At 62.9% G+C, this 15,210-nt stretch overlaps 1 protein-coding gene across 1 annotated transcript; it reads left to right on the plus strand.

Annotated features, from left to right (window-relative positions):
• The first annotated feature begins 9,262 nt into the window (after nucleotides 1-9,262).
• On the plus strand, nucleotides 9,263-13,220 carry BIRC7 (baculoviral IAP repeat containing 7). The gene is made up of 8 exons (XM_088026294.1): nucleotides 9,263-9,632; nucleotides 10,168-10,267; nucleotides 10,532-10,613; nucleotides 10,702-10,768; nucleotides 11,534-11,737; nucleotides 12,017-12,088; nucleotides 12,261-12,459; nucleotides 13,164-13,220. Exons 1-7 carry the CDS (start codon nucleotides 9,263-9,265, stop codon nucleotides 12,452-12,454), a joined length of 1,089 nt encoding a protein of 362 aa, XP_087882420.1. The 3' UTR covers nucleotides 12,455-12,459; nucleotides 13,164-13,220.
• Nucleotides 13,221-15,210: the final 1,990 nt, after the last annotated feature.

Below are 15,210 nucleotides of genomic sequence, written 5' to 3' on the forward strand. Positions count from 1 at the left end.
ACGGGCGGCTCAGGCTCAGGCTGGGCCCGGCACCTCGGTATACTTGGGCCATGGGTGGCTCAGGCTCAGGCGAAACCTCACCTTTGTATTCAAAGGTGCAAGGTGGGAGACACCCGCAGGCCCACTCCCTAGCCCTCCAGCCGGACTGCACGTGTACACATGGGTCTGTCTGTCCCCTGCTCACAGCTCTGCATCTCCCAGAAGTGGTCAGTGACCACCCACTGCTCCCCCCGTCCCTCCCAAGGCCATTCCTGTTCAGGCTCAGGCTGCAGTGAGCATCCCAGCCCAGGTGGATTCGCTGTGTCAGATGTGGCCCATGGCTCCCAAAAGAGGCTGCGCAAATTCATCCAAGCTGGGGGCGGGGCCTAAGGGCTGGTGGCCCTGAGTGCAGGTGACCACCTGGCTGGAGCAAACTCTCCCCTGGAGGCTGGACATAGCTCACTCAACAACTGACCTTTGGGGGGCTGCAAACGAGGACACCTGTCCAATGAGTAATGAAAGCACCCATGCCAGTGTCCAGTCGATCTCTGGTCACCCCAGCTAAATTCCAAGTTTGTTCCTAATCAGGGGCCTCCTTCCGGAAATCCCCTCCTCTGTGGAGCTTTCTGTGGAGCTGCTTCATCCCCAAAAAACCTGCTCATGTTCTCCAGACATGTGCCCCCCCACCCCCAGAAGTAACCTTGACATGCTTCCTGTGATTCACAGCATTTTACAGATTCGAGACCTCCTCTTTTTAAATATTTAATTGGGTCGTTCATTCCATAAGTGTTAATTGAGTACCTGCTTATGTGGGGTGCTGAGGGTATGCAGCAGTCTCTGCCCTGAGGAGCTGGCAAGGGGACTGGGGAACATTGACGCAGCCTGAAAAGTGGCTCAGCTTATCCATTGAGCACCTGCTGTGTACAAGGAACCACACACAGGGACAGAGAATGAGCCAAATGCTGCCCTGTGACCCAAAAGGGAGACAGATGGGGGTAAACAGGTCACCTTAGATTAGACCTGAGACAGGCAGGAGGGGCGCAGGTCTGGCCTCAAGACGGCCTCCGGGGCCCCGTCCGGAACAGAGGCTCGGGGTGGGGGGGGGCAGCAGCTCACCGGCTAGCACTTGGAGCCAGGATGCAAAGCAGCTGCATGCCCACTGGAAGGGCAGCTCCCTGTGGCCAGGCCGGGCTGGTATCCGCTGCTGCATGCAGTGCGGGTAGACAGCCTGGCGCGTGGAGGTGCATGGTAACAGGTAGAGAGCAGACCAGTGAGGCGTCAGCAGCACTGGGGGCCAGGAGCAGCTGAGCCTCCCAGAAGTTAGAGAGCTCACCGGGGCCACACAGCGAACCCATGGCCAGCTGGAGGACTTTAACCATCGTCTGGCACCCAGCAGCCTGTCCTGTCCTCAGCGGGCACCCTCGGCTCCACCCCCTCTGCATGACTTCCCCAAAGTCATGGCTGCACCCCTCCCCATGCCAGTTTCTGCTGGTTAGCTCCTTCCCTGCTTTTCCAGGAACTGAGCTTTTAGAATCTTAACTCCACTTTGCCAATGGCATCTTCTGCTTCCTCGGTCCCCAAAGACAGTGCCAGGTGGTCAACCAGATGTCTCACTGGTGTCAGGGCAGGATACAGATGCACCCTGCCGGCAGTCGATGCGACAGTGGGAGTTGGGGTGCTCTGCGCTGTTGTCCCAGCTCAGGTGGCATTAACCTTGGCGATGAGATGAGGCAGGCTGTGGCAAAGCACCCTGCACTGCTCGGTCGGGGGGGGCTCACCTCACCTGGCAGCCGGGGGACAGCTCTCAGCCCAGGAGGGCCTAGCACAGCTGGCTCTGTGCAAGGTGAACACCCGGGCTCACTCTCTGCCATCTCTTTCTGGGCCTGTCGTGACATTTATTATTTGCTGCTTAAGGTCACACTCCCTGGGGCAGGGGGTGTTCAGAGGGGGAACACAGGCCCTCATAGGCTCCCCAAGCCCATGCTTGTGACTGGGTGCCCCTCCATGTTCACACCCAGACCCCTGCTGGGGGGACAGGCAGTAGCGGTTACCTGGCAGAGGACAGTGGAGTGGGCAGCTAAGAATCCGTCCTAGGGGAAGGGGAATAGGGAAACCCCCAAACCCCCAACACATCATCCCATGGGATGTCACTTTACAAGACACAAGTTCAAGGACAAAAGTATTAAGAACATCAAGACAGTGACCGCAGAGGTTGAAACGTCAAGCACTGGCCCTTCTGAGTGCGGTGGAATGCCCTGAGGGCAGGCCTGGGTCACAAGGCCTCCGGGCACCATGAGGATTCTGCACCAGGGGTTCACAAGGAGAGGGGACCACAGAAGCCAGTGGTCAGAAAGCTGGGGGGTAGGGGCTGGACCAGGTGCCTGGGGAGGGTGGGCAGCTAAGGCAGAAATGAAGAACAGGGCACATCCTGCTTTTCTTTCGGGGAGACTCCCCTTGGTCCCTGTGGTTCGGAGGTGGCACCTCACCTGGCCCCGTTGGAGCCTCAGCCGGGACAGTGCCTGGGTCTGGAGATGAGAAGCGTCCCCTGGTGCTAAGCCGTGCACACAGGGGCTGCCAATGGCCATGCCGGCCTGGGGGTAATGGGACACAGAAGACAGGACCCCGAGTGGGAGAAGCAGGCCCGTCCAGACAAGCTGGAAGCAGTCTAGCTCTGTGCTTTTGGCCACAGGAACCAATACATTTCATTTCTGCTGAGGCTTTGAGTTTCTGTCACCTGCACCTGAGGGTTCTGACCACAGTGAGGATGCATGGCCTGCAAACCCCGGGCCCAGACCTCAGACTGACCGAGGAGGGTGTCTGCGGAGCCTCGGTGACCATCACCAGCCGAACGCTGCTCAGCTAGCACCTCTTGGCTGGCTCCAGGGTCCCCATGACCTGCCCCACACAAGTCCTGCACCTTCAAATGCCTCTAGTCCCCACAACAACCAACTACAGGCACTTCCCCTCTGCCTGTGATACTCTTCCCAATCTCCGATAGGCACACTCAGCCCCTGCTTCACCTCCTCTCCCAAGCTAGCCCTAGACTCTTGGGGGGTCTGTCCCTCCCTTCTGTGGCTCCTCTGAACATCACACTCACTCTGGGGGATCTTGGGGCTCAGCTGAGTCATCACTTGTCTGCAGGATCCCTGCCTGACCTGCATTGTGAGATGCCTGCCCCAAGCAATGCCTCCTCGTTGAGTCTGAAAATCCAAAGTGAGGGAGAGACAGAAAGAGGTTTTGCGCCCCTATAATCCCTCAACCCTTGAGCTCTGCCTGCATGGGGTTGGGGCATTTGGGACCTGTGTACCGGTGCAAGCTGTCAGCTCTGCTTTCCCTGGAGCCCCCCCCACCAAAGGTGGGTTGAGTTCCCCAATCCAGCCGTCCCCAAAGCTGAACCCAATTCCCCGGGTCCCTAGGCTGGAATCTGGGCCTAGATATGGGATCTTTCAAGGTTCCAGGTGATGCCCCGGTGGTTGCAGACGGCAGAGCTGGCCAGTGGACATCCCAGGCTTTGCAGGGCAGTGGGACAACAAGGCGGCTGGCTGCTCATCACCCCTCCTTCCCCTTCAGGCTGTGCACCACGCCTTTGGTCCATCCCCCGTCCTCCTGGCTCAGCTCTGAGAGGCACCTGAGCTCAGGGAACGGGCAGGAAGAAGCCAGGCCCATCCGTACTGAACTGTTTTCACAGGGAGGCCAGTTGTCCTGCCCAGGCCTGGGCCCACACATGCCAGGAAATATCTGATTCAATGAGCCTGAAGTGATTCGGGCTGGCCCACCGAGGCAGCCCTGAAGCTGTGGGTCCAGTGGGGTCCAGTGCGGCCCAGTGGGCCCGCAGCTCGGTTGAGGTCCTGCAGGTTCATCCTCAGCAGGCCGGGAGAAGCCCCCAAGCCCCACAGCTGGTGCTCGCCTTTCTCCTGCGCCACCTGCTGGCCTCCGGCAGCTCTGCCTGCGGCTCCCTCTGGCCCCCCCTCACCCCAGAGCCCGGTGCTGGCCGGCCGCCCCTGGGGTCCGCAGGCTCCAAGGCCCCCAGCACGGCTGCCGTGGCAGTGAACCCTCAGGAACACCCCCCAGTATCGGTGACTTGCCCACTCCCTCCTTATGCTTCCTGCAGTGACCCCCAAAAGCACTTATACCCCAGGGTCTGCTCTGGAGTACTCAAGGCAAGATGCAGGGTAGAGAAGGCGGGGTGGCACAGAAGCCTCCTCGGAGAGATCTTCCCCCTCGCTCTCTTCCCGGGGCCCCTTCCTCCCACAGGTCCTCGTGGCACCATGGCCAGGCACCCTCCGGGCTCCAGGACCACGTCTGCGGCGGTTCTCGCCCTCCTGCCCTGGTCGCTGGTGGCCGGCCCAGCTCAGTGAGATGGTGCAGATGGCCACGAGGCCGTGTGTGGTTTCTCCTGGCCGCAGCTGTGAGGGCGGAGTCCCCCATCACCATCAGCGAGGGGCCCAGCAGCAGCCCCGGGTCAAAGTGGGCTCTTGGAGGGAGTGCGGGCCACCGGGCAGGAGCTTGGAAGGCTCTGAGGTGGGCAGCAGCGTGGACGTGGCGGCGGGGGTCCCAGCGCCAGCGGCTCTGCCCCCACCCTCCCAAACCTGTTCTTGGCCCTCAGAAGCCCAAAGCCTCTATGGGCCTGTCCCGTGCTTGCCTGGGGCTCTGTGGCCACAGGAGGGGAGCTCCACGCCCCCGAGTGGAGAGCTCATGGAGCCCTTTTCTCAGCCAGGAGAGGGGGTGCACAGAGAGGGGGCCCTCTGCCCCATCTCAGAGGAGTTTGTGGGATGCATCCAGGCCTGGGCAGCAGGCCTGGCCCTGCTGAGCCTCCCGGGGGCCCAAGTGCCAGGGACTCTGCTCCCCCTGCCCCTCCTTGTGTGGACTGGCCTCCTTTGCCTGGCCTCAGAAGCCTCACTCCAGGGGAACGTGTCCAGTAGGTCAGCACGCCCTCCCAGCCGTCCTGGCCCCAATCATCTCCGAGGAAAGCCAGCCTGGGGTGGACAGCATGCCACACAGCTTCCGTGCGAGAACATTCTCAGGTGGGTGTGGGCTTGGGGGAGGCGGGGACTGTGGGCGGTGATGCTGAGCTGGCCCCTCTCCTACCCTGACAGGCCAGCCGCTCACACTGGTGGGAGGATTCAGGGACATTCCTGTCCACACCCGGCTGGCTCTGAATCTCTCAGGCAGAGCGGGAGTCTTGTCTGGCTCCTGAGCAAACTGCACGGGTCCTGGGTCGTCTTCAGACCCCCGTCGGTAAATGACTGGGGTGGCCTGGGGTCGTCTCGCCCCATCTCCCGTCTGGCATCCTTTCACCTGGGGAGATTTTGCAGTAAAGATACGGCACCCCTGAGGTCAAAGAGCTGAGCCATCGGAGACATTGACAGACGTCGTTCATGTTTGAAAACTGACAAAGTTAACTGAGAAACGTGGGCAGGTAGTGCGTAAGCAGGGCACATCTCGGAGGGAGAGGCCGATGGCCATTTAGCTGCTTACTCTGAAACAATTGTAGATTCACAGTGCCTTTCAAAGAAACGTGCAGGGGTCCAGCCCACTCCCCGCCCCCGCCCCGTGGTGACACCTTGTGTAGCTTCAAGGCAAGGTCAGATCCAGAAACTGGCCCAGTATTGCCACCGAATGGGTTCAGATAGTGACTTTTATTTTCTTTGTATTTTCAGTATTCTCAATATTTCCAGAATAAGCATGTGATTGCTATTTTTACCTTCGTGTTTCTCTTTAATTATATAAGCAACTCATGGATAATTCTTTGTTTCAAGAATTTCAAACATGGGTGCAGATGAGCAAGGCAATGGACGCCTGGCCTCCTCCTCCTTCCTCAGGGGTCGGCCCGTCTGCCCCGGCTCCATGCCCACCCTCAGATGCACAGAGATGTGGGTACCAAGTTTCCAGCCCGTGAAGCGTCCGGGTCCAGGCTTCTACTCCCATGGACGGTTGTGCCCAGATGCACAGACCCACGCTTGCAGATCATCTGCCCCTCGGCTCAGGCAGCAAATCCCCCTTTCAGAGCCACTTCCTTCCTTCCACTTTGTAATTAACCAAACTGTGCAAATTTGGGATTTCCAGAATCGAGGAAGACTGCTTCTGCCTTGCCAGCCCCAAAGCAGTAAGGTCAGAGGGAACGGACCACAGAGGGGCTCCCAGGGGAAGCCGCCTCTGCTGCCAGGGGCCCCTGGGAGGACCCCCCCCCCGAACCCGTCCAGTCCCCAGGTCCAGAGCATCCACAGCAAACCTGGGGGCTGCAGAGCTCCCTGCTGAGGGAAAAGCAGGCTGGAGACTTGGTACCCACCTCCCTGTCCATCTGAGGGTGGGGGTGGAGCAGGGGCAGAGGGCTGACCTGAGGAAAGCTTCCAGAAGGACCCTGGGACAGGTGCCCTCAGGGGTTTGCTGAAGCCAAAGGTAAGGATACCTCTGCATCCTGAGCAGTGGAGCATGGACGGGGCAAAGGCCTGACATCCTGAGACCGACATGTTGAGAGGTCCCATCTGGGGTCCAGCCCCCACAGCCCCCGAGCTGTCTCTCTGTCCCTCTCTCTATCGCCCACCAGGCCACCCTCGCCCGGGGAGGCAGAAGGGGGTGCAGCGCCCTGCTACTTGCTGCCTGGTTTTCCAGCCACACCCTTTACTGGGATTTCCTGCAGGGAACCCGGTGGCTCTGGGCCTCTAATAGGAGAAGGTTTCAGGGACTCTCTGGGATCCTGGTAGCATCGGGGCTGAGTAGCTGGGGTAGCCAGGACAGTGACGGGTTTCCTCGAGGGCAAGGTGGCAGCCCCCCTCCCCGGTACAGGAAGCACAGGTGCAGGCTGGTATATAGGAGCTCGGGCTCCCAGAGGCTGGGTTTGCGGTTCATACAGCCCCACGTGGAAGGTGAGGGAGGGCCGCTGGGGCAGGGGCCTGACCAGGGCGAACCAGAGTTACACCCCATACCCCTCCACCCCCTCCCACTTCTTCTCTGTGACCCTTGCTGTGGCATGGCTCACCCTGCCCACAGCCCTGCCATGGCTTTGCTGCCAACCCCAGAGCAGGTTAGGCCTTCCCGCCCCTGCCCCCTACTGTCGGCCCCCTTGCCCCCCACTGCCGGCCCCCTGCCCCCCACTGCCGGCCCCTCCTGCACCCCCACTGCCGGCCCCCTTGCCCCCCACTGTCGGCCCCCCTGCACCCCACTGTCAGCCCCCTGCACCCCACTGTCAGCTCCCCTGCCCCCCACTCTCAGCCCCTCTGCCCCCCACTGTCAGCTCCCCTGCCCCCCACTGTCAGCCCCCCTGCACCCCACTGTTGGGCCCTCCTGCACCCCCACTGTTGGCCCCCTGCACCCCACTGTCGGCCCCCTTGCCCCCCACTGTCGGCCCCTCCTGCCCCCCAATCTCAGCCCCTCCTGCCCCCCACTGTCAGCCCCCTGCACCCCACTGTCAGCTCCCCTGCCCCCCACTGTTGGGCCCTCCTGCACCCCCACTTTTGGCCCCCTGCCCCCCACTGTCGGCCCCTCCTGCCCCCCAATCTCAGGCCCCCTGCCCCCCACTGTCGGCCCCTCCTGCCCCCCACTGTTGGCCCCCCTGCCCCAATCTCAGCCCCCTTGCCCCCCAATCTCAGCCCCTCCTGCCCCCACTCTCAGCCCCCCTGCCCCCCATTGTCAGCAATGACCCTACAGAGCCTGGTTCCTTGCTTTATTCTTCACAAACTTGTTTTTAAAGGGCTGCTGCACTGAGCAAACGGGTGCTGACACCGGATGTGAGCTGCCAGGAAAAGCATGTTAGGGATGAGTGAGGGTTTAGGGCCTGAGCGGGCAGAAGAGTCAGGTCCGCCCCAGGAAGCAGGGAGTAGGTTTGGGCTTCTAGGCGGGGGCCAGGGGGGCAGCAGGGCCACGGCCCCCACACCCCATCCAGCCTTTCTCTGCATCCTTTACGTCAGAACATGTTCTGCCCACCTGGGAGCTCCAGCTTCCCTGGGTACAGCCCTCCTCCCATGTTCCCTAACTGTTGGGCTTGGGGGCACTGGGGCCCCGGGTTGGTAGAGACCCTGTGGCCATGATCAGGTCTGAGGGAAGCCTGTTCCATGTGGCCGGTGGCTCTGATCTGGGTCTGGAGCAAGCGCAGTTTTGAAACCTGGGACCCCTGGCCAGCAGTGGGGCACCCCATGTCTACCTAGGAAAGCGGAGGTGCCCAGCCAGGCCCAGGGAGGTGGGCTGGTTCTGAGGCAGAGCAGGGGGCACCTGGGAGAGCAGTGGGGTGGCTGGTCTGGTCGCCCAAGCAGGAGGACCCGTCTGATGCAGCAGGTGCAGGTAGCTGGAATTGTGACCCCTTCCCAAAGGTCCCCAGTGTCTGGGTTACTGCGGCCTTGGGGGCTATGACTCTGGGTTACTGCGGCCTTGGGGGCTATGGGAAAACTGAGCCCGCACTGTGTGGCTTCACACCCCAGCCTAGTCCCACCTGGACACTGAGGCTGAGGAGGTGACAGAGGTGAGCTCAGGCCAGCCCCTTCCCCAGAGCCTTGGGAAGGACACAAGCCCGGTTGTCCCTGATCTTCATGGCTTAAGGGCTAGAGCTGCACACTGACCAGCTGAGACCCTCCTGCTCTGGCTGGGCCAGGCGCAAGGAAGTCTCATGCCCCTCTGCTCCAGGGTTCAGAGCAGAATGTCCAGGGAAACTGCTCCAGGGGCTGGCCTGTCACTAGGTAACCTTGTCCCTGGGAGCCCGGTGGCATCCCTGAGAGAGGGGGATGCCCTCCCCTCTGGGGGGGGCACTAACTGCATAGTTCAGAGCCCCTGGAACCTCCCGCCTTCAGAGGCTGGCACTGGCACCTGGCCCAGGAACTCGGAGCTGACGCAGAGCATCGCCTCCCCCTTCTGCCCGCCTCCCCCCTACCCCAGGTCCTTTAGCCAGCAGTAGGCCTCTGCGGCCTCAGTAGGGGTGTCCATGCTCCACCCCCTCCCCCTCTGTCCCGGGAGTCACCACCCACCCCTGTGGAGTGGAGCGAGGCCCCAACCACCGCGGCCCCCGCCTGGGAGCCCCGTGACACACCCCTGCTGCCGAGAGCGCGTGATGCTGACTGCCACACTGGCCCCTTCCAGAAAGCAGTGGGGCCCCTGGCCGCTCCCCGCGCTGGGGCATCCGGGGGCAGGATTGTGCCGCCCTCACTGCCCAGCTGCTGGAGGCAAAGGCCCCTGCTGTCCCCAGGCGGGGCCCAGGGCTCAGGAGCCCTGAGGCAGGCTGGCTGGGCACATTCCGGGACTGGCTTCCGTGGGCCCTGTCACTGCTGCAGGACGGGTCAGGGCTGGTGCTTGCTCTATGGGGCCTGAGGGCAGGGCCAGGTGCTGGTGCTGTGGCCCAGAGCTAAGCCGCTGGGCGGCTGACAACAGTCCCACACAGGGGCGCTGTGGGCCCCTCTCTCTGTGTAGCCACACTGTGGGCCAGGGCACCTGCTGCGCCGTGTCCTGGGGAGGCCAGGACCACATGGACGGGCAGATCCTGGGCCAGCTGCGCCCCCTTGCAGAGCAGGAGGAGGAGGAGGAGGTGGGGGCCAGGGCTGCCCCATCCGCAAGGCCGGCCTTCCCTGGGATGGGCTCTGAGGAGCTGCGGCTGGCCTCCTTCTACGACTGGCCACTGACCACCGTGGTGCGGCCTGAGCTGCTGGCTGCCGCAGGCTTCTTCCACACCGGTGAGTTCTGGGGGCCTGGGTGCCATTCGGGACCCTGCTGGCCTGGAGCCCCTCCCCCAGGGCAGGGCGGGTCTGGGCCTCACGCAGAGGGGGCAGGGTCCTGCGGCCTTTCCACAGCTGTCCCTGCCCCTCGGAGTCTCTCCTCGGGTGCTTCGGACGGTGGCGCGTGCACAGGGGCAGTTGGGATGGGAGGTGTATGGGGCGTCCATGGGGCCCCTGGGGTCCAGGGACAGGCCTGTAGCAGCCCTGACCTGCCTGCTTCCTGTGAATGAATGTCTGCATCAGTCCCAAGGCACTGCTATCCCCACTTCACCCTTGAGAAAGTGGGGTGCATGTGAAATCCAAGGAGAATACAGGGCAAAGGGGGGCAGAGAGCAGTGGGAGCCCCCAGGGTTCCTGAGCGACCCCCGATAACCCTTGCCACATAAGGAAAGGCCACCTGGGAGCCCCCACGGCCTTGGGGGGCACACCTGGCCAAGTGGGCGGGTGCTGAGAGGCTGGGTGTGGGCGAGGCCAGCATCCACGTTCTACCTAGGCCAGCAAGACAAAGTGAGGTGCTTCTTCTGCTATGGGGGTCTGCAGAGCTGGGAGCAGGGGGACGACCCCTGGACAGAGCATGCCAAGTGGTTCCCCAGGTGAGGACCCCGCAGGCCGCTCCGGGGCTGGGCACGGGCGGGGAGCGTCAGATCCTGGCGATGGGGGCCTCTGGGGATAGCATCTTTGCTGTTTCTCCCCTGATGCTCCACAGAGGCTGTCTCTCCAAAACAGCCTTCGCAGCAAGTGCCTGACGCTCAGCCCCAGCTGCCCTCTGCAGGGCACTGGGGGCACTAGGCTGGCTAGAGGGGTTCTCCAGCAGCCCAGGCCCGCTGCCACGAGACCTCCCAACCTGCTTTCTCCAGGTGCGAATTCCTGCTCCAGACAAAGGGACGGGACTTTGTCTGCAGTGTCCAGGAGGCTTGTTGCCACCTGCCCGGCTCCTGGGTGAGCGCTGCCTCTCCTTAGGGCTCGGGTGGGGCAGGGGGAGCCGGGTCCCTCCCCACCCCCACTCCTCCTTCTACTCAGGGCACAGATGTTCTCTGGCTCCTTTCAGGACCGCCCGGAAGAACCAGAAGACGGGGCCCCTGCCCCCCTCTCAGGTGAGCTGTGGTGCGTGCCCCATGCTCTGCTCCCTGGGCACCTGCAGCCTGCACTGTGGCGGAGGTCTCAGTGCAGGGACAGTGAGGCTGCTTGGCCAGGTGTGAGGGTGCTACCTGGGCTTGTTTGGGTGGCAGGGGGCTGCATGCAGGTGCACTGTGTGTCTGGTGCTCAGGAGAGGGAAGGCAGTCCCCGGCACCGCTGAGCAGCCCGCTGTGGGCATTGCCAATCCCATGGCCGACAGCGGGAGCGTGAAGAGGAGAGGCAGCTGTGTGTACCTGGTGCCCCTCGCCCCGGAGGTGGCTGCAGTCGGGAGCGCACGGGGCAGCGGGGGGTGCTGTCTACACCCGTGCCCAGGACGGCAGGGCAAAGGTGCGAGGGCTCCAGGGTTCAGACCCTGGCTCTTCTAAGTCTGTAGCAAGTGACTTCTGCTCTCTGAACCTCAACGCCCTGAGCTCTGAAATGGGGATGGTGCCACCCTCGTCTGGAACCGAGCCGGTCTATGTGATGCTCTGGGAGCAGCATCCGGCACCTGGCGGGGTTCTGTCTATAGTGGCCTTGGCGATGAGCTTTTACCGTCTTTCCTGCGTGGTGGCACCTCTGAACGAGGAACAGCCCTCCCTGGAATGTCAACGAGGTGGCTGTGGTGGCCACAGAGGCCCGTGGGGACCGGCCACAGTGGCAAGCCGCTGCCCCTGTCCTGTGACCCTGAGCCCTGCCCCAGCCCTCCCTGCCCTTGGCCCAGTGCCCCTCACCCTGCCTTGCAGGTGCCAGGGGCAGCCAGGAGTGGTCCGCGTGGAGCCGGTGCCCAGCGGTGCGGGCCGTGCTGCGCATGGGCTTTGGGCCGAGCCGCGTGCAACAGCTGCTGCAGCACAGGTACCGGTGGGCGGTGCCCGCTGGCATCTCCGCGTCCCAGCTGGTGGCCGACCTGCTCCAGGAAGAGGAGGGGGGCCGGGTGACGGCGGCCAGAGGTGCGTCCCCGCCCTGGCCTCTCCCTGCTCATCCCCTCTGGGCACAGCCCTTCCTTGCAGCCCCACGGCGCCAGGCACACGCCCCCACAGCCACCGTGCGGGGTCTGCAGGGGCACGTCGCGGTGGCGTGGGCTCTGGGGGTTACGGCATGCCGTGGAGTGGCAGGAGGGGGGCTGTGGGGCTGGGTGGGCTCCTGCGAGAGCCAGACCTGGCCTGTGGCCCCTCTGGGTAGGGGTTCACTTCCCCTGGGGCTTCTAATCCATTCCTCACCACCTACAGCTCCTGTTCACACAGGTCCTGAGCTGCCCATGCCCAGAAGAGAGGTCCAGTCAGAAGGTGCCAGGGAGCCAGGTGAGGGTGGGACCCACCCGGGGGCAGGGCCAGCTCCCCTGCATCCTGGGGGGAGGGGTCCCCCCCATTAGCCCAGGACAGAAGGTGGAGGTCTGGGGGTGGACACGGTGGCCTTGGAGGAAGCGGGTGGAGCCCCGGCCCAGAGGGCACTGCTGGGTTCTTGAACCCCCAGGAGCCCAGGATACAGAAGAGCAGCTGCTGTGTCTGTGGGAGGAGCGGACCTGCAAGGTGTGCCTGGACCGCGCCGTGGGCACCGTCTTCGTGCCCTGTGGCCACCTGGTCTGTGCCGAGTGCGCACCAGCCCTGCAGCTGTGCCCCACCTGCAGGGCTCCCATCCGCAGCCGCGTGCGCACCTTCCTGCCCTAGGCCAGGTGAGTGGCCACGGAGCTACCCACAGGCAGATCCTAGCCTGGCCTGATGTGTGCACGTCCCCACGTGGGCCTCAGAAATGTCAGGACGGGCCTGGACAGGGACCCCCAGCACACTTTGTCTCCCGCGATCTCAACACCGGGGCTGGCTGGCGAGGGCAGCGGCAGGAGGGAGCACTTCTACTTCTTCTAGCTCCCTGGCCCCAGCAGATGTTGCTGATCAATGCTTTACCTTCCCTCGACACTCACATCTGTGCTCCGGGTCCTTCTCAACACAGCACCCCAGCTGACCACCACCACTCGGCTGGGGCACTTTAACCATACCAGCTGGGCCCAGCCCTGCCTTGACTTCCCCAGTGACTGGGGGGATAAAGCCCCCTATCCAGCTGGGTGTGTGGGCTACAGCCAGGCCCAGGGGAGGATGGCTCTGGAGGTGTGCTGTTATGAGGCAGGGCCTGGGCAGAGATCTTAACCTGGCGGCCAAGGCCAGGTGAGGGAGGGGAGCGTGAACCTTGGAGTTTTACGGCTGGCAGGAAGCATGGCCTCCTCCTGGTAGTCAAAGGATTCTGTGCCCCCCCCCACCCCGTCTCTCCGATCAACTTCCAGGGGGGCCAAGTGGCCGGGGAGGGAGCTTCCTGCAGGCTGGAGTCTCTGGTCCGTGGACAAGCCAACCGGGAGTAGCCCACTCATCCCTCCTTCTCTCCCAGGTGCTTCAAGAGCTGGCGGGCACCCTGCCCATCTCTGCCTGTCCCTCGGGCCACACGACAGGCCTGCTGAGGACAGCTGAGCTGGCAACCACAACGGGCTGTCCCAAGTCCCCAGACGCAGCCCAGGGTGGAAAGGAGCTGCAGACGTCGTGGCAAAGGGAGTGGGTGTAAAGGTGGTTTTACTGATGCTCGGATGCTTTTGGAGATTCACAATAAAGTGGGTTTTCCCTGGATGGCGCTCAGCAGCCTCTGTTCCAGAAGGTCCCCTGCCCCCGCCCCTCAGCAGCAGGGCAGCACGGCCACACATCTCCCCACATGCCCCCTTGTGTCCAGCAGGGCCCCTTCCGTCCCCTCCCCTCTCCCTCCTTCTGTTCTTCTCAGCGTTGTGAGGACTTCTAAAAACCTCTAGCCCCAGGCCACTTCAGGGATGGAGCTTGTAATTCTCCACCAAACTCCTGCGTCTCAGGGAAGGAGGTCTACAGGGCAGCGCCCTTTCTACTTTCTATTTGGGAGTACCGTGGGGACGCTGCAGGACCAGGGCTTAAACCCCTTCTGTGAACAGCACCACCAGCTAAGGACAAGGAAGTGCTTTGCTCTGTGGGCAGAGGGAGCCTGTACTCCTGGTTGAGCCCAGTGGCCCACCCAGGGCTCCATCAGCGGCCCCTGGGGCAGGAGGGGGCTTTGTCTGGGTGACAGCTCACGGCAGCCGGGGTGTGCAGTATTTAATCAGGAACCTGGCTGCTTGGGGCAGGGGGGTCACTGTGGGTTTACACTGAGTTTCGTGGTGGGGTCACACTTTCCTGTCTCAAAGTCCCTGTGGCCACCCCTCCCCCAGCCACGGGGTGTGCAGCCTCAGGGGGCCTGGGGCTGGCGTAGGCACCCAGGGTGGGCTTGTCGGAGAGCAGTCCCAGGCCGGCGCTGCTGGAGGCTTCTGTGTCTTCTCTGGGTTTGTTTTTTTTTTTAAGAAAAAGGAAATTATAAATTGTTTTGAAGTTAGCCATCCGAAACCTGGCACTGGCCCTGATGCCCTGGCTGGTGTCCAATCACCTGGCCCCGGGGGCAGATGCTCTGGCCACCTGCAGGGCCCTGAGAGTAGGGAGGCCAGGTGAGTCTCCCCGCAGTCTTTGGTGGTCCCTGGGCCTGGAGGTTGCACACGGGAGGGATTGGTGCTTCTTTACTTATGCAGGCCTGTGGGGCAAGGTGGGGGTGGGCAGAGGTCAGAGCGCCCTGAGGGGCAGCCCTTGGCACCGGGGCAGGAAGGCTGGGCCAGTCAGCCCTCAGCAAGGGCTGCTGTGCCCTCTTGCCTCGGAGAGCCCCAAATGCAAAAGGGACAACATCCCAGCAGCTGAGGGCTTCTTGGCCTTTGGTGGGGGCGGGGCTTCTGGGCAGGCCCCCGTCTTGTGTCTGCAGACAATAGGGTTTGGGCCACGAAGCTGGGGGTGGGGTGAGGGGCTGACCCTGGGTCCTGGCCACCCAGGCTCCAATGGCTGGAGGAGATCCCCAGAGGCCCGCACAGCCTGGTGAAGTCCTTCAGAGCCCCGTGTGCCCGAGGTGTCTGCTCTCATAGTCTGCCCTGGCTCTGCGGCCTGAGTGAGGGCTCTCCTGTCACGGGGACGGGACGCCTGCTACCCTTGATGGCCCCTGGCTGAGATGGGCCTTCACTTATAGGGCAGAAGGGGTGCGGCTGCCAAGAGGGCCGGGGTCCTCCGCCACAGGTGTCACCTTGAAGGGCAGGATTGTGTCCAAGAGCCGGCGTGGGATGGAGCAAGTCCAGCTCTATGGAGAGAAGGACCCCCAGCTGGCTCTTGGACCCCAAATTTCAGGATTATGTGGGGGACCTGGCAAAGGCTGCTTGAGAGTAGGTGGACAGCGGCTCAGGTACCCCTACCCTGAGCCTGGGAGGGTGCAGGGTCCTGGACACTGCTTTTTAAGAGGAAAGAAGACTGATTCTCCAAAGAAACCAACACCCTAAATTTCCTGCTGCAGTAAGACCCTTAGAGAACAGCCACATTGCCCTCCTGGGACGTGGCCTCTCCATGACCGCTCC

The sequence above is a fragment of the Eumetopias jubatus genome, unplaced genomic scaffold (genome assembly GCF_037043125.1).
Source record: "Eumetopias jubatus isolate StellerSeaLion01/CBP00866 unplaced genomic scaffold, mEumJub1_p1.0 scaffold_9, whole genome shotgun sequence".
Lineage (NCBI taxonomy): Eukaryota > Metazoa > Chordata > Mammalia > Carnivora > Otariidae > Eumetopias > Eumetopias jubatus.